The sequence below is a fragment of the Aplosporella prunicola genome (assembly GCF_010093885.1).
Source record: "Aplosporella prunicola CBS 121167 unplaced genomic scaffold K452scaffold_3, whole genome shotgun sequence".
NCBI lineage: Eukaryota > Fungi > Ascomycota > Dothideomycetes > Botryosphaeriales > Aplosporellaceae > Aplosporella > Aplosporella prunicola.
Window position 1 is genome coordinate 445,993 of NW_022983531.1, and position 17,261 is coordinate 463,253.

At 52.6% G+C, this 17,261-nt stretch overlaps 5 protein-coding genes and 2 non-coding genes across 7 annotated transcripts; 5 read left to right on the forward strand and 2 right to left on the reverse strand.

The window, feature by feature from the left end:
* Window positions 1–156: 156 nt before the first annotated feature.
* K452DRAFT_283318 (uncharacterized protein) lies at window positions 157–2,583 on the forward strand. Its single transcript, XM_033539755.1, has one exon. The coding sequence runs from the start codon at window positions 411–413 to the stop codon at window positions 2,265–2,267; it is 1,857 nt and encodes a 618-aa protein (XP_033401749.1). The 5' UTR covers window positions 157–410; the 3' UTR covers window positions 2,268–2,583.
* Window positions 2,584–2,635: 52 nt separating this feature from the next.
* Window positions 2,636–2,705, forward strand: K452DRAFT_t15. The gene has a single exon. It is a non-coding gene; the product is annotated as a tRNA-Thr (tRNA).
* A 379-nt stretch (window positions 2,706–3,084) lies between these two features.
* K452DRAFT_242518 (uncharacterized protein) lies at window positions 3,085–4,803 on the forward strand. Its single transcript, XM_033537870.1, has 4 exons — window positions 3,085–3,228; window positions 3,299–3,409; window positions 3,473–3,545; window positions 3,602–4,803. The coding sequence occupies exons 1-4, from the start codon at window positions 3,213–3,215 to the stop codon at window positions 4,404–4,406; spliced, it is 1,005 nt and encodes a 334-aa protein (XP_033401750.1). The 5' UTR covers window positions 3,085–3,212; the 3' UTR covers window positions 4,407–4,803.
* Window positions 4,804–7,391: 2,588 nt separating this feature from the next.
* On the forward strand, window positions 7,392–7,830 carry K452DRAFT_315301 (uncharacterized protein; the record flags this gene model as incomplete). Its single annotated transcript, XM_033543851.1, has 3 exons — window positions 7,392–7,531; window positions 7,585–7,629; window positions 7,715–7,830. The coding sequence occupies exons 1-3, from the start codon at window positions 7,420–7,422 to the stop codon at window positions 7,828–7,830; spliced, it is 273 nt and encodes a 90-aa protein (XP_033401751.1). The 5' UTR covers window positions 7,392–7,419.
* Window positions 7,831–8,669: 839 nt separating this feature from the next.
* K452DRAFT_242521 (glycosyltransferase family 39 protein) lies at window positions 8,670–11,485 on the reverse strand. Its single transcript, XM_033537871.1, has 4 exons — window positions 11,170–11,485; window positions 10,955–11,085; window positions 9,394–10,895; window positions 8,670–9,335 (listed from the first exon to the last, which is right to left on the reverse strand). The coding sequence occupies exons 1-4, from the start codon at window positions 11,293–11,295 to the stop codon at window positions 8,881–8,883; spliced, it is 2,214 nt and encodes a 737-aa protein (XP_033401752.1). The 5' UTR covers window positions 11,296–11,485; the 3' UTR covers window positions 8,670–8,880.
* Window positions 11,486–11,629: 144 nt separating this feature from the next.
* K452DRAFT_348684 (uncharacterized protein) lies at window positions 11,630–16,576 on the reverse strand (the record flags this gene model as incomplete). The annotated part of the gene is made up of 8 exons (XM_033545551.1): window positions 11,630–12,234; window positions 12,288–12,466; window positions 12,520–13,056; window positions 13,115–13,597; window positions 13,651–13,728; window positions 13,785–14,100; window positions 16,033–16,149; window positions 16,231–16,576. The coding sequence occupies 8 exons, from the start codon at window positions 16,574–16,576 to the stop codon at window positions 11,849–11,851; spliced, it is 2,442 nt and encodes an 813-aa protein (XP_033401753.1). The 3' UTR covers window positions 11,630–11,848.
* K452DRAFT_t16 lies at window positions 15,347–15,442 on the forward strand. Its single transcript has one exon. It is a non-coding gene; the product is annotated as a tRNA-Asn (tRNA).
* Window positions 16,577–17,261: the final 685 nt, after the last annotated feature.

The following is a 17,261-nucleotide window of genomic DNA, read 5'->3' on the forward strand; positions in this document are numbered from 1 at the left end:
ACAAACACCCTGCAACGTCATTAGCGCGCTACTGCCCGTTGCGGTCTAGTGGCTGTCTGGGGGAGAACAAGTCCAAGCTCCCGAGCTGTGGAGTGCTGGGCCGAGCTGTCTGACATCGTCTTGCGCGCTAAACCACCCCGACACCGGCTCCTGTCCACTGCACCGCTGCTGTTCTTTTGCCTCCCTCTTGCTTTGCTGCTCCCGCCGCTGCTGCCTGCGAACCTCTTCCTTACCGTTTTGTGCCGCGCCAGACTCCCACCGCGCCCCCGCCCACCTTGTCCCCGCCCGCAGCTTATCGCCGAGACACCCCGCCGAGCTTGAGTCAACCCCCCATGAGCGCCCGCCTTCATCCCACGCTGCACCCTACCGCGACCTCATAAAACAACATACGCCAGGGGCCAAGCGACAAGATGCCCAGAGCCTGTGTCGCCGGAGGTCTCACCATCACCATCTCGCCCCAGGCCCGCTTATCATGCCTTGCCCTCGCCTCCATCAGCCGAAGCTTTAGCACGTCAGCTGCCTCCCATTCTTCCGGCCAATACCACCGCTCAGATTTTTCGAATCAGGGTTTCACTGGCGTCTATGAGCCCGGTCAGCCCACCGGAGGCCCTCTGGGCGGAGCCAGCATTGTGGGGGCGCCACGATTAACTCCCAAGGCTTTGAAGCACCATCTGGATCAATACATTATCGGTCAGGAGCGAGCGAAGAAGGTCATGAGCGTGGCCATATACAATCACTATCAGCGCATCCAAGAAATAGAAAGGCTGGAGGATGAGGCCCAGGAGTTGGCTGCGCAACAGGCGCGACGGGAAATGATACATAGGCATCCTGTCGAAGGTACTCCCGGAGGGCTCAGGGTGACGCCTAGCGTGCCCGAACTGACACTATATCCCGCAGATGAGTTTCCAGGTCAGCAGCGGACAACCAACCCATGGGACGCATTGCATGCGCCCGAACCCCCACCTCCGCCACCGCAGCCGTTGCAACACAGGCTTGGCGCCGAGCCCATCGTTGATAACAGCCCTCTTACGATCGAAAAGTCCAATGTCCTCCTCCTCGGCCCTTCTGGCGTTGGCAAAACGCTCATGGCCAAGACACTAGCTCGCGTGCTCGAAGTTCCTTTCAGCATGTCGGATTGTACACCCTTCACACAAGCCGGTTACATAGGCGAAGATGCCGATGTTTGTGTGCAAAGGCTGCTCGCTGCTGCCAACTATGACGTCACCGCCGCCGAACGAGGTATAATAGTTTTGGATGAGATCGATAAGATTGCCACGGCACGAGTGAGCCACGGAAAAGATGTCAGCGGGGAAGGAGTGCAACAAGCTTTACTAAAGATAATCGAGGGCACGACGATACAGGTACAGGCAAAACAGGAGCGTAGCGCCAATAAAGGACCAGGGTATAGCTACAATCCACCAGGAGGTAATTCAAGTGGAGCAGGTGGCGGCGCAAACATGGGGCAACCTCCATCTGCAAAAGGGGAGACGTTCAGTGTTCGTACGGACAACATCCTTTTCATTTGTACCGGTGCATTCATTGGATTGCACAAAACGATCATGGACCGGATCTCCAAGGGCAGCATCGGTTTTGGTGCGCCAGTTCGTGCTTCCAACCCTGAGTCCGGCAGCCATGATACCACTATTAAGGGCGAGGAGGCGCTTTTTAGAAAACACCTACCCTATTTTCTGCCCGAAACCCCCGCGGACGCGCCGAAAAGCTCTCGTCAAGTGGAGTTCAACATACTTGATCTTGTTGAGCCGGCCGATCTGCAGAAGTACGGTATGATACCCGAGCTTGTCGGCCGTATACCAATCTCTTCCGCACTTTCCTCACTCGACGAGGAATCACTTGTGCGCGTGCTCACTGAGCCCCGCAACAGCCTCGTCAAACAATACGAGCAACTATTTCTGCTCAGTGGCATCGAACTAAAGATTACCTCGGGTGCATTGCGCGAGATTGCCAAGGCTGCCGCTGGCATGGGAACTGGGGCCCGAGGTCTGAAAACCGTCATGGAAAGGTTGTTGGGAGAAGCCCAGTACGAGACGCCAGGCAGTACCACAAAACACGTGCTTGTAACTAGGGAAGCAGCGCGTAGGAAGGCGCCCTTGACATACGTTTCCCGCGGACAACAACACAAATTCCATGCAATGATCGCAAAGGAAGAAGAGGAGTGGGAAGCAGAGAAAGCTCGAAAGGAAAGGAAAGAGGAAGACGTGAGATCTTTCGAGCAATACAGACAGAAGGCCCAAGCAGGATTTGCATAACAGCATACGACAAGCGGTCGAGAGATTCAGGTTTTTTCTAAATTTTTCCCTTATAGCGCGAACACTCAGCAGCTCGTGGAGAGCACATGGTCATTGTCCATTTAGCAGTGATTGTCGTTTTGGAAGGTGGTGGGGTCATATGAGCGCATTTTGAGCATTTGGAGGAGAAACATCGCTTGCATTCAGACTGGGCTGGCTTGCGATAGCGAGCTACGTGGCGCTGAGTTGTCTGAGCTGGCCGAGAAAGGCTGTTAGCGTGTGCTGTCTGTACTTAAGCCGATAAGCAAATTATTTTCTCACAGCTTACTAAGCCTCTATAGCTGTACGTTTCTCCTCTCACAACTCTATGTCTCAACGATTCACTAACACCCTTTGCAGCAGTGGTAGAGCGCGACACTAGTAATGTCGAGGCCGTCGGTTCGACTCCGACTGGAGGCAGTCCATGTGGCTGTTAGCTTCACTTTTTTTTTGTCCGCTGGCGAAATGACGGTTCATGCGCCATTGTGGGGTTGGTGGTTTGATGTGGACGCTCCGGCCAGTAATTGCTCCGCAGGCATGCCGACGGCCCCGTCCCAGCTGGTGAAGGACGTGTTTTTGGAGAGTCGAGTATTCAATAGAGAGATATGGGCGTAATATGAACCAATTTTGATGGAAAAATGGTTGCGGTCTTCGGTCGGTTGGAGTTGGCTTGATGCGGGCATACTTGCTCTTTTTGCGGCAGCGTGTCGGCTACCATTGCTCCTCCTAGCCGCGGCAGGATGCGGCATGACATGCGGGCATGTGTGAACGGCGTGCTCGCCCGCAAGACCGAACGCCATGAACGACTCTCCCCGCCGCTCGAACCCGTCATTCACGTTCCGTGCACGTCTCACGGAGCTTATCGCCCGACTCTATCTCATACGTCAACCTTCATGAGACCCGTCATCACACCGCATTGGCCTTGATATGTCGGACTCTGTGGGTAAGCAACACCATGCCAACGCCTCCGCTGTCGCCACACCTCACTAACGCATACCCCTATGCTGCTCCAGATAGAGTCTTCAGCCATGCCCTCAACACCGTCAACAAGATACGGATTGGCTCGGAAAAGCCGCCGGCTGCCATCCGACTGAAGCTTTACGGCTTGTACAAACAGAGCATGGGTATGCTCGCCGACTTCAGGGATCGATTTCACATGGCGCATGTCTAACACTAGCGTCCTATAGAGGGAGATGTCGACGGTATCATGGACCAACCAGAAGGCACTGGAGAGGAGACACACAGAGCGCGCGAGAAATGGTACTTGCTACCGCATACGGACGAACAAACCCGTTCACTAAACTTCTGGTCGATAGGGAAGCCTGGAAACAGCAAAACGGCCTCTCGCGCACCGAGGCAAAGCGCCGCTACATCACGACTCTCATAGACACTATGCACAAATACGCCTCTCCAACCCCGGACGCGCGCGAGCTTGTCGCCGAGCTTGAGTTTGTGTGGGACCAGGTCAAATCGAACGTGCCCTCTTCATCCTCCTCGTCGCCTCTGCGTAATTTGGGAGCAGTGCCTGGTCCCCCGCACTCTTACCCGCACTTTGGCTCTTCACGCGCTTCGGCCGATTACCCCCAGCAATCACGGGTGAGGGCGTCACAAATGCGAGTACTGAGCCCGCCTCTACCGGGTGAAGAAGAAAATCCCGACAAAGAGGAGTTCGTCAACGTTCACGACCCTCAGAATGCTGGCAACGAAGAACACCTGGATAACGGCGGCAATATTCGAGAACGCCTAGCCTCGCAATCAAGGCCTACTAGCGACCAGAAATGGCGATGTCGCGTGGAGCTGGCCCTTGTCAAAATGACTGCCGAAGTAGCTGCACTGCGCGAACAACTCGAGTCTCGACGCCTCTTTAATCACTCGAAGAAACACAGACTTATCGCCTGGATCGGTTGGTTTTGCTGGTTCTCGGTGAAGCTGATTGCGGCAGATATGATCATTCTAGGAATAATATTGCTGTGGATGCGAAGGAAGAGGGACAGACGGTTGGAAGGCGCAATACGTGTTTTATTGGGCGATGCTGTGGTGCAGATGCAGAAAGTTGGCAGTGCCCAGGTGGCAAAAATGGGAAAGATCGAGCTGCCCAAGCTGCCTTCGAGGAAGAGCTGAGGTCTTTGTTGGCACCACTCGCTGTTGGCTCGCTATCTGGTTCTGCTACCTGAGAGCCGCTTGGGGGCCCAGAGGTCACTAAGGAAATAATGCTGCGGTCCTGTACTAGTTCCGAGGAGTTTTGGGGTTTTCACGATATTCGATACCTAGGAGTTGAAACAGTCTTGCCGATTTTGAGTTTGGACATGCGATGGGAGCTGTTTGAACTTACTCGCATACACGGGTCCCGCAGAAGGCCAATTTTCTGATCTCATGAAGCTTGTGTGTTTCTGAGTGCGTTAGTTGGAGATGAGAACGTTGGCACTGCGTTGCTTGTGTTGTGTTTATACAGGTTGCCGACAGTATTTTTGGTAAGCAACAACTGAATATAGCAGTTTTAAATATTAAACAACAGTACAAGCATCTCCTGTCATCTAGTCAGAGTTACCCATACAGCCAAACCTGGTTAAGACGTTTCAGTTGGTCAGTAGCTTCCAACTTTTAAAATTAGCATTGACTTTTTACAATGTTTCTCGTTATAACAGCCAAGGTATGCTGACTATCTTTAACGTCATAACCAATCTTGACTGTATACACAACGTACTGATCTTTAATAAAGCAAATCATCTTGGAAGTTCCATGCAAGGACCCTCCCACCCGATGACACGAGTTTAATTGTCAGCGCCGCGGTCCAAGACTGTCTCGCCCATGTCACCATCGGGTCCTCAGGTCGGCTATTGTCCGGCGAGGGTCCCTTCCGAGCAGCCGGGCTGGCTCATACAGACGGGTGTTGACATTGGCTCTCTGGATAAACTTCCCCGGTCATCAGCATCTAATCTAAACGGGCCGCACCGGTTAGGGGGATCGTCTCGTGGTAGCTTGCATCAATGTCCTGGCTGGGAACTCCCAACTGTCTATTTTGGGCATGAACTGACAGCAGCAAGCAAGCGAGCACGTTCGAACAAGCTTCCCATGCACAGGTTACTAGTACGGCACAAGCTTCCTGCAACAATGGCGTGGTTGTACCACAGGCCTGCCGGCTGCCAGCTCCCGCATGCCGTCAGTCCTAAAACGAATTTAGAGACTTGGTGTCAATGCCGTTAGGAGTGCGGGGTTATGGCAGCCGCGGTCACTTATGCCGGCTGCCGAGTGGCAATGGCGGTGAGCTGAGCCCATCTGTTGTTGAGCCGTCAGATATCGGAGTGTCCGTTGTCAGGTGTTACAAGACGGATGCTGGGAGGCACGAGAAATATGCAAGAACCCGCAGGTGGACCTCCTGTCGTAAACCATGGATCTTGCGCGACGGAACCTTAGAACCGTTGGTGGGACAAGGGTTCTGGCCTATTTTGGGTGCAGTTGCGTATTCGGAGAGACGAGCTCGGAAGACTGGCTTCTACTTTTGCTCTCCTGGGACCAATGGCTTTTCGAGCAAAAGAAATATGAAACTAGGAAATCATCGCTTCGGAACCGTATCCATGTCAACCGCAGGGGAAATCCCTCTAAATATGACACAAGAAGCAGTGACGACATCTGTTTCAAGCGGCTACCCGCGCACCCTGCACACTACTACAGGTAACTTCCGTTCCTTGCATAAGCCACCTTGAGCAAGTCGTGATTGATATCTGACAGTAGCACAAAAATAGCTCATGGTACTACGAGAAGATATACCTTTGTCTCTTCTTCCTAAACCTTGAATCCATGCAGCCTTTGTCACACTTAGCCACACAGACCATCTCGAATGAGTTGTCACTAATCATTTCACTTTTAGTATTCATTTTCATCATTCCTTGGCCTTTGGGTCTCCGCACCTGACAGACAGTAGGAGTGGGTTGAGAAAGGAAATCTTCTTGCTGCTTTCCTGTGAGATTATGTCACTTTCGTCGCTAAGAGAAACAGCTAATGACTGATGACAATAGTCAGAAAGTAAGATAGCATAGACGGTTACAACTGCTATGACAAGGGTAATGTAAAACAGTTCTGAAGAGACGGAATATGAGAGAGAACAAAAAGACATAATTGGGAATGCGAATAATGTTCCGCATCACAGACTCTCAAGACAATATACACTTTCCCGAGGGTCCACATCTCAGCTCTTATACACTAAAACACCTTCTCTGATCGCTCCTTTAGCTTTTTCTGGTAGTTGAAAAGCATCTTTGGCAAAAGGTCATCCAAGCGACGTGATAGCAGCCTGCTCTCAATATCGAATTTCTCAATCACTTCGCTAGTATCGATCCTTGAGAAATCCACTGAGACCACGGGACATTCTCCTTTCACGTTTGACTGACAGTTTATATAAGTTGTACTTGCGGAGACTGTTCGCTTACGGTCTTTAATATACGATTATAACAACGTATGCCCGAACCTGGTAGCCGCTCAGGCTACTCGAATCCCAAGCATCACGGCCGTCTGGGAAGGTATCCAAAAAGAAGCTATAAAAGAACCGCTCTGGACACCCGCTCACGGAGAAAGCTTGTTGCAACAAACAAGCACCGCATGCAACCAGATGTCTGATTTAGTACCAAGTTAATAATATTACTCTACTAGGCCAACAACCGAGCACGCAGTAGGCGACCCCTGTTGGATTAAGCAAATAGGTGTCTTATTTAGTATTCTGCGTGCTTGTTTGCAGTGTGCATCAAATATACGAGGATTTACGATTTATATTCCCTGTCTTCTATACAGAAAAGGGAGGTAGCTGACAAGAAAAGTTAAGATTTACTTAAATATTAAATCTCCACTTCTACAGACAAGGGCGCACTACGCCAAACAGGCTTCTGATTGGGTCAAATAAGCACGCAGCAGGTGACCCGCGCTTGATTGGAGCGAACAGTCACCTGTCTGTAGGCTGTTTGTTGCAACACTAGTAGGTTTGACTAATCAGCCCAACTGCCTATATATTCGCACCTGGCAGCTCTCTATCCAGTTCAACAGCTCTCTTCGACCTCTTTGCTTCACAGGTTATCTACTTCCTTCTTCATATCCCTAAGCTACTTACACGCTCACGGCAGGCACTAGAGATAACCGCGACACCATGAAAGCACCAGAGAGCAATGGAAAGAATGAAAACCAGCCAGAGAACAAGAGCAAATACAAGAAACCACCAGAGAACAAGAACAAGGACAAGAATCCTCCTAAGATGGAAGGTAAGAACCACTCACCGCTGATCAACGATAGAAACCGCACTTACAAACGCAAGCTACAGAAGACGAAGAAGATGACGATAGACTCTTGGGAGAAATTAGTGCGTATAGATTTTTAAAGCCTGCCACCACAGCTCAAGCATATCTCTCGTTGGCCGTAGCAACCCTTCACTAACTTGGAACTAGTGCGTCCTCTGACCGAAGACGACACCAAAGAAGCACCAATCTACGATGACATCGGCATTATCAGGACCCCCAAGGAGGGCGAAGGGGGGGGGGGGGGGGGGGGGGGGGGGGGGTAAGACGGGGTGACAAAGGATCGGACATGGAAAAGTAGATGTTCACAGTAGTTGACAGAAGTTGTAAAGGTGTCAATCTGCGTCGGTCGTGAAAGGCGAAGTTGTTGCTGTCACGTATGGTGTCGAACTGTGACATTGAATGTGTGCAAATGCATTTTGAGAGTGATCTGCTTCGGAGTTAGCATGCGTTACAGAGTTGGGTTTTAAATGTATTCATGCCGAGATTGTAGGCCAGTCCATGAAGAGTAACGTCCGTCACCGTAAAGCGAGATTCACCGTGAAGCGAGATGGTAATATTTATATGGAGTAGAAGAAGAGACCCAGCTAAGATATGTAGAGTCTATGCGTGCTCTAAGACCTTTTCACCCATACCTAGGACTCGGGATAGGAGCTAGGCAAGAAGTACTTTGTAGGGACTGCTTATATCGTCCTCTATCTCGCTATACGGTAGATCTCGGTTCGCGATGACGGACGTTAGTCTTAGACAATAGTCGGATCTAATCAGGCTCGAGTGTCAAGTCCTCGTACATCTAATACATCCACTCGGCACTTCAAATAAAGCATATGTGGCTCAACAAGGATTACGGCACACATGTCCATGCATTCTTGCCATTTCTAGCAGGAGCACAGAAGGGATGTGAGCCGAGTAGATGAGAATGTTAGTTGCATTCAGACCTCAATCCCTTGGATGTTTAAGTTAAAGGCATGAAGCAGATGGGGAATCCGTGCTGCCAAGAGCAATACACAAATGAAAGTGAATGCCTACTAACCTTCCAATCACGCATTACGAATATATATATAGACTGTGCACTCACTGATAATCAGGCAACGCAAGCAAAGAACAGGGTAACAATTAATTTGCATTTGCTAGACATAAGATAAGGAAAGCCTTGGATAAGGAAGTAATACAAGCTGAACTTCAACTCAGAACCTGTACGCATCAAACTCGGGCCCAGTGCCCGTTTAAGAATTTTTGTTTTGTGTCATTTCTTACCACTGTCCCAATCCGTTATCAAATACCCTAAGCATGGATGATGATCCAGAAAATAGCGCTTAGTCCGTAACGCGCCACGTGCTGAACCACTTGAGGTACCCCCACTTCTTGTTGTCGCCCTCCATACCGAACGTGATGTCCTTGAACAGGATGAAGAGACCAGCCGTCAGAACGTAGAGGACGGCATAGATGGTCCACATCAGCTGCCTACGCAGGTTCCTCGTCGTCCAGTCAACCAAGAACGTGAAGGAGAGGATGGCAAAGTACAGAGCAGGGAAGTAGTGGTGGACGTAGGTGACACGCGCCATGGCGATGAAAGGGAAGTAATGCAGGAACCATCCAAGAACAGGGTAAAGGCCAGAGTAATGGATCTGGTCGATCTCGGCGGGCTTGAGCTCGTCATAACCGCGTTGCCAGCGGATCAGGTACCAAGCAACCAAGAGTCCGACACCAAGGAGTGAAGCAGTGGTAGACCAGTAGACGAAGGGATTACCAAGCAGGAAGTACTTGACAGCTACAATTACATATGTCAGTGACGATTTCAACTTTTGGAGGAACGTTAAGAAACTTACTTTCGTCACCCCAGCCGCACATACGAAGACCAACGTGAAGGATGGGCCATTGCCAAGGAGCCGAGGCAAGATCATCCTGCTTGTCCGGGTCAGGAACAAGGGCGTTGTTAGAAGTCATCATAGCCACGTTCAGATGGATGAAATCGCGGAAGAAGGGAGACCTGAAAGAACCCGGCTCGCTGGCAGGCAGCCTCTCGTTGAAGTGGCTTTCAACGTTCCAGTGAGTGTACACGTCCCTGGGGTTGTTCTTCTTGTCGCACGTGGTTTCGATTTGCTTGAAACCCCATTGCGGCAAGTTCACAGTGCCAGCACGCAGGTAGCAGCCGAGATCACTATGCTTCAATCTGAAAGCAGTGGTCAAGGTCCGGATCTTCGAATAGTCACTGGAGGCTGCATCGCGAACCACTTCAATAGTCCAGTGATCCTTGCTATCGCCAATAGTAACATTACCATAAGCGGAAACTTCGTAGTCGGCCTTGGTCTCGGGAGCAGGGATGGAGTGGGAGTGCAGGTTGCGACCGGTCTGGGCATGGATGAAACGAATCTGGTCTCCGTTGCTCGGGAAGCGAAGAGCCTCCTCCGGGTGGTAATCAGTGTCGAAGCGGTTGGGGTAAATGAACCACTCGTTGTTCGCATCTTTGTGGTGGTAGCAGGTAACCTGTTGCTGCTGGGATCCCTCAGGGAAAGTTTGAATGTGGGAGTGAAGGAGACCTCCTCCGTAACCCATGTTCTTGAGTGTGATGCGAGATCCATAAGCAAGTTCGAGAGGGCTGTCCTTTCCAACTTCCGTACCCTTCAAGTTTGCTTGGAACAGAGAGCTCATTTGGGCGTCACCAGGACCGCTGTTCTCAAGGACCAAGAAGTGAAGCCAGAAAGAGAAGAGGTAAACCATCATGGGGATGAGGATGAGACCAAAGACACGGAAGCCGAGGTGAGCGGCAAGCTCGCCCTTTGGCATCTTCAGATCTCCGAATTTGTTCCAGAGGTCTTCGATGGTGTAGATACCCACCAATGCGGTAGCAAAGAAACCGACCCACTTAACACTGCAAACACAGCCAATCGAAACACCAGTCAACATCAACCAAAGGCCCCACTCAGGCGAGAAAGGGTCCTTCTGGAGCTTGTGGAACTTCGCCCAGCAGAATACGGTTGTGAAAGTGAAGAACAGCAGCATCGAGTCCAGAAGGATAAATCTGCTGATGGTCGCAAGCGAGTTGTCGCAGAGAACCATGAGCGCGCAAAGCCAAACGGCGGGCTTCCTGAAGTTCAATTCCTTCGCGGTGTAGTATGCCAGCGGGATGGTAAGCGCGCCGAAGGTAGAGTTGAACATTCGCATAAACTGGTAGTTGAGCTCCGGGGGATAGGTCTCGCCGGATTTGAACTCAAAGGATCCATTGTAACCAGCCAGGAAGCCAGACAGGCCAACGAGCATCTTTCCGAGCGGAGGATGGACATCGAAATAGAATTCACGCTTCAGGTAGTGCGATCCGAATTTTCCGAAGCTAGAGCATTGTCAGCCTCGAATGTACGAGGAAATATTGGGGTGCGAGCCGGAGCTTACTGGGCCTCATCCCAGGTCACGATATTGGAGAGTCCGATCTTGTACATGCGGGTGAAGAAGGCAAGGAAGGTGAACATAATAGGCGCCCAGATATATTCGGTCTCATCGAGGATCTGGAGGAAGCTCTTGGACTGTATCCGTGCGAGTTGGTCGTTAGCCTTCCGAAGTTTGACTAGGATGGTGGTGCTGAAGCTCCACGGTGGACGCATTCGTACCTTCTGCTTGCTCTTTTCCGCTGCCTGCGGGCTCAAGCCAACTTGACCATCGCCATTGGGGATGTTTCTTCGGCGCAAGCCTTCTGCCTGAGCCTCTGCTCCGGTGGCATAGCCTTGCGAAGCCATGCTTGGTCAAAGATAACCCCTCAGTAGCTCGGGGAGAGCTCAGCCGTAGATGCGCGGGCCCGAGGATGGGTGTAATGGAGGAAAGGAAGAGAGAGTAAAGGAGGGAAAGAAGAGATTATTACAAGCTGTACGAAGCAGAGGACAGGCAACGTCGCTCCGCTCTCTGTGCAGTGGTTCGCAATGTGAGCTGAGCAAAGAGCAGGGAGAGGAGCTTAGTACGCGCACGGCGATCCTCGGGGGGGCAAGGCACGCAAGGGCCACGCTAACCGCAACATCAAGGGGACACGTTTCGTAGTTCCCGGCGCGCACGCCGCCATCGCAAGGAGCCAAGGGTGAGGCCAGTGCAAATTCCATGATTGGTTGCGCTTTCTGTAAGGTGTATGTTTGCGCCTGATGTACAAAACCTCGCTCCCCGTCTACAGGTCGAGAAACATGCAACCCTGTGTTTTGATCATGCTTGTCTAGCCAAATTTCGCCCATAAAAACGCCTCTATCCACTCCCCTATGCTCATTCGCGTCGACAACCAGTGACCGACAAAAATCCATCAATTCCCTAATCCTCGTTCTGCTCGACTCTCCGGTACCCACTACTTTGGCTGTCGCCCTCACCATTGTCCTTGTTGCGCTTAATAATGTTTGAGATCCAGCCGCCGACGCCTTCTGTGACACTGCTGGAGGTCTTGCTTGGGAGCATCGGCTTGCCGCCCTCCACCTGCACATTCGGCGGGTCAATGTCCAGACCGGGAATAGCATTGTCAGCACCAAGCTGACCAGGGCGACGAAGATCCAGTGACGGGACGGGAGATCCGCGCCCGCCGCTGAAGAGAGACTCGGCTTCGGCGAGCGTCGCCGGCGTCGGCATTTGCGAGGTAGCGTCACCAAAGAGCGAGTTCATATCTTCCAGGCGCACGTTTGCAGTCTCGGGGTAGATAAACCAGACTAAAACACTGTCAGCTCGGAGCAGCGGAGACTATCCACAAACGTCGACTTACCGACAACAAAACTGACAGCACAGAAGAAGGCATGCAAGAGGTACAGGCGCCATTGGATCCACTCTTGCAGGATAGGCGTCATCTCACCAACAAGCCAGTTGAAGGCCCAATTGGTAGCAGTGCTTAGACTGGCGCCCTTGGCACGAATGCTCAACGGAAGGATTTCCGGAGGGTAAAGCCTACAGATCGTCAGTCAATATTCGCACGTGATCAGAAAGTTGCCGGGATTTACCAAGGAATGGGGCCCCATGATGCTCCGAAAGCTCCGTTGTAGATCATAACAAAGATGACAACCAATCGAGGAGTCCAGATAGGAATATCGACATAAATAAAGTACGAGATGGCTGACAGCGAGAATATCATAGCCACAGCGCCGGAAAGTAGGATGAATCGCCGGCCCCAGGAATCCACGAGGTACCAGGGTGGAATTGTGGAAGCAAGGTAGCTGAGTCCGTTGATACCGGTCATCAGGATCGCGTCGCGGCCAGCCCAACCGGCTTGTTCAAACACCAGCGGGGCGTAGTACGAAATAACATTTATACCGTTCAGCTGAGCAAGGCCTTGCGCAGACATGGCGATGAAGACGCGCTTGTAGTATCTCTTGAACATGTCGGAATAAGAGCGCTCGCCTTCCTGGCGTTGGATGAGGACGTTCATTTTGATCTCACGGTATTCCTCGCGAGCCTTCGGGTTGTGTATATCACCCTTTCCGTAGAGATTGGCGATGACGACAATGCCTTCCTCGTCATGGTCGTTATCGAGCAGCCACCTGTGCAACGTCAGCATCCTTTTTGCCGCATGAAGACATTCTTGATTGTAGTATATACCTTGGCGACTCGCAAATCAACAAACTACCCACGGCGAGCAGACCGCCCATTACGCATTGCATGAGCAGGGGAATGCGCCACGCCCAGTCGCTTCTGATGTAGCTGCAGAAGTAGTCTACCCACACACTAGCCGCGTAGCCGCAAATGTTGCCCGTAAACTCAACACAAGCCAGCTTGCCGCGGTTGTGGGGTGGTGAGATCTCAGACTGGTATACGGGGACGATTGTCGACAGCGCGCCAACGCCGAGACCTGCAATGACTCTGCCCAGCATCATCATGGGCATGCCAGTAGCGAATGTCTGGCAAGCGCCTCCTACCACGAAGACAAGCGAGCCGTACAAAATGGTACGCCGACGTCCAATCACGTCTCCTATTTTTCCAACACCCAGCGATGATATGAATGCCCCGACCTCGAGGATGGCTACCATAGTTCCAATCTCGGCGCGGGTGGGCTGGTTGAAGGAGTCTTTGAAGTAGGATCCTCTGAGAAAGTACTGGTCAGCTTAACTTCTGACATGTGCCGACTGGGGACCTACGTGATAATGCCCGACATGACGCCCTGGTCGTAGCCAAATAAAAAGACACCCAGCGACACAAACACGCTGGTAAAGTAACTGCATGTGATGGTCAGCCCATACATCCTCCACAATAATGGACCGGTGGTGCGCACATCAGCTTCTTGCCGTGCAAGCCGTGAATCCGGCTGGGTCCATCATTGGGAGCCATGATGGCAGCGAGAAGCCTTTCGCCTCGGTTGGCAATGGGCCGTGGAGGGGTCGGGACGACGATGTCCTCCTTTCTAACGCGTCCAGCTTTCTCGTTGCTGCGACTGGAGGAGTCGTAATGTACACGCTTCTTGGATGGGTGTCGTTTGTGTGTCGAAGAGCCGTCGAGATCCTGGGATCGGCGAAGTCGAATCTGCAAGGGGTCCTCCTCGTCGGCTAACTGGTCGACAAGGTCGCCGGTGTCGCTCCAGAGGGAGAAGTCTGAATCCGAGGAATGTCGCTTCTCGTCCGCCGATGAGCGAAGCAGGTGGCCCTGGTCAGAGCTGTCACGTCGTGAAGAAGAAAAGGTGTGGAGGGGAATGTTGGCCGGCCTCCGGGCGCTTGAGGAAGGAATCCTGATGGTGTAGTGGGCTGGAATGGAGCAGCCCGTCTCCACGATTAGATGGCGGTGTTATGCAGACGAGAGAAAGTAGGCCCGGTGACGTTAGTCGGGCCAGCCAGCAATGCAGGAAGCGACGGTAAGACGAGGACGGGTCAGGTTTAGCCAAGAAGGGTTCAAGTGGATCACATCGACCTGCTTCTGTGGAGTTGCTGCTGCGAGTGACGGGAGGCCAGGTCGCGCGTTAGGGTACCCCGGGTACTTGGAGCTGCGCTCGGCCTCCAATCAGCGGTGACCAGGGCGCAGACGCGATCAGCAGCATGGGCACGGCAGCATCAGCCCGCTCGCCGGAACAGGTTGGACTCTGCGTTGTTGCGTCTCTCTACTCGTATCATTTGCGTCTCTTGGGTGGCCAAGGATTAGCTGATGCTAACGGTGTAGCGTAAAGGGTCTGTCCCTAGCCCCGAGCCCTGCAGGTGGAGGCCCTTTCACGATCGGCTTTCAGGCAGGCACCACTCACCCAGTCATGTGGCCCCGGAAACCTGGAGAAAAAACAGTTCTCGTGAGCTTCGCGCCGGGTCATGCTAGCTAGCGTTTCGCGGGGAAGAAGCACGCGTGCTGAGCGCCTCGTTAGTCATGTCCTGGGGCAAGGTCTCGGAATGATCGATGCTGCCCGTTCCCATTTTCTTCACGCCTTATCGGTGGTGGAGTACGTTGGAGCGTGAAAGAGCCGCCAGCTTTCGGCCCACGCCAACACCCACTGCAGCAAGCCGTCATGGCTGCCCTCGTTGCTTCCGTGTCGCCAGCGATCTGCGAATCATCTGCTGTACGGCCGTACCTGCACGCAAATCTATCCAGCCCCCTTAATATCACACAATATTCCGGGGGGGAAGCTTGTCGAGAGATCCGCACAGCATGTCTGGCACTCTCCCCACGGTACCGCGCCAAGGGCGCGTGGAAAACCAAACCTGTGCACCGGATGCGACTGATCCACAGACACGCGAGTGGGTTCACAACGTGACAACCTCGGCCCCTTCGAGCGTCCTGGTGTGCTCTGGAATTTTCGAAGGCTGTATCATGTGAGAAGTCATACGTCATAGATAAAAGTGTGAGAACTCCAACCACGAATCCTCCGTGGCGCAATTGGCTAGCGCGTCTGACTGTTAAAATGACTTAGGTCGTTTGGCTATCAGGAGGTTGACAGTTCAAGCCTGTCCGGGGGAGTTCTCTTTTGCTTTTTTGCATATCTTTTTTTTCCCTCTTGGTACCTCGGCGACATGTGCAATCACGTTATTGTCATCTTCGGCAACATACATTTTTACCTTGTCAATCAGAAGGACGGGTTTTTCATTGCTGGCGTTTCACAAGCTACAGACTAGGTATACTTGGCAGTGCCGGAACAGGCTCTATGAAAACTGCTGTAAAAGCGCCACACTAGGTATGAAAAGGATTGCGACGATAAAGCGCTCCTTATCTTCCTTGTGTTAGTAATGTCACTTGTTGTCGTAGGGATTGGACCATCAATTGTTGAGACGCATTACTCTCGCTCACAACTCGTGGAATGAAGATGCGATCTGAAAAAGCTAGACAAAATCCCAGTCAAGTTTAAAGTCTATAATCCATCTTGCCCATAAGGCAAAGAAAGGTAAAAATATAAGGAAACATATCCGCACACTACACATAGCGGTTAAGTGCATGTGCGTGCAAGCTCGCATCAAGAGCGTATCGTTGCTCATCATCAGTCCGCCGGGGCTCTCCTGTCCACACGGTTTTGATATTCGTGCCAGACAGACCAATCCTGAGCCAACCCTAACGCCTTTTAGTGCTTCGCGGTGACCGTTTCGCCGGTGACCTTCTCAACCCATTCCTTGGCCCTGTTGAGCGGGTTAGCCGACTGCCGCAAGATGGTGCGGGGAAGGAGTGGGGCAAAACTTACATATCACCCAAAGCAACCATGCAAACCGTCTGCCAAACGCCCAAACCAATACGAGGGGTAACGCCCCTGTACAAACCCTTGATACCGTTCCTGCTGTAGATGTACTTGGCCGCGTTGGCGACGTTCATCTTCTTCGGCCTGTTGGGGTCTTCGACCTTGCTCTGAAGCTCGACACGAATGACCTCAATAGGCTGGTTCCAGGCAGAGAGACCACCACCCAGAGTGCTGGCAATGACCTTCTCCAGGGCGCCCAGCTTCTCGCCGTGCTCCTTGCCTGTGACCTTGCGGATGCCCGTCTCAGCGACACGCGACAGACCAAAGCGCGAGCCCCAGTTGGTGACCTGGCGTACGGCGACAGCGTTGACACCCTTGTTGATACCACGGATACCTTCCTTGCGGTAGATGTCCATGAACGTCTCCATAGTTCCAGGAGGCTTCATACCCGCAGCTGCGACCTTGTGCTTGGTGATCTCGACCGTCTTCATGCAAGTGCAGAAGCCCATGGTCGCGTAGGCCTGCGCCAGGCCGCCGACCATGCCGCCAGAGATGCCGCCGACGAAGGAGTTCGCACCGAGCGCGCGAGCCTGGTATTCAGCCTCGGAGGCGACGAAGAGGAGGACAGCGCCCTTAGTGGAGGCCTCGATCCAAGCCCAAGGGATGAGACCTTGGTAGACTGTCGGGGGGATGTTAGCATGACGCTCGGATCAATTCATCGGGGAAGGGTCCGTCGAGCTTACATCCAAGGATACCGCCGCGAGCCCAGATGCGGCCGATGGCACCTGAGAAGCCATCGGCCCGGTTGGCAGCCATGGTGGTCTTGGTGACTTCCAGTGGCTAGACGACGTTAGTATGCGACAGCGATGACGACGTAGCGACATTGCGACGACTTACCTGGCCCAGCGTCGACACTTCGAACATGTTCAGACCCGAGCCAAGCAGCAAGTTGCTGAACTTGACGGGCTTCTTCTCAAGCTTGGGGGGCGCATCGGCGCCGGCTATGGTGGCTGCGGGAGAGGACATGATCTAGGTGCTTCTGCTGTTTGCGGGGGCCTGACCAAGGCGATAGGGTGCTTCTTCGCAAAGAGGGAGTGTGATGGAGGAGGGAGG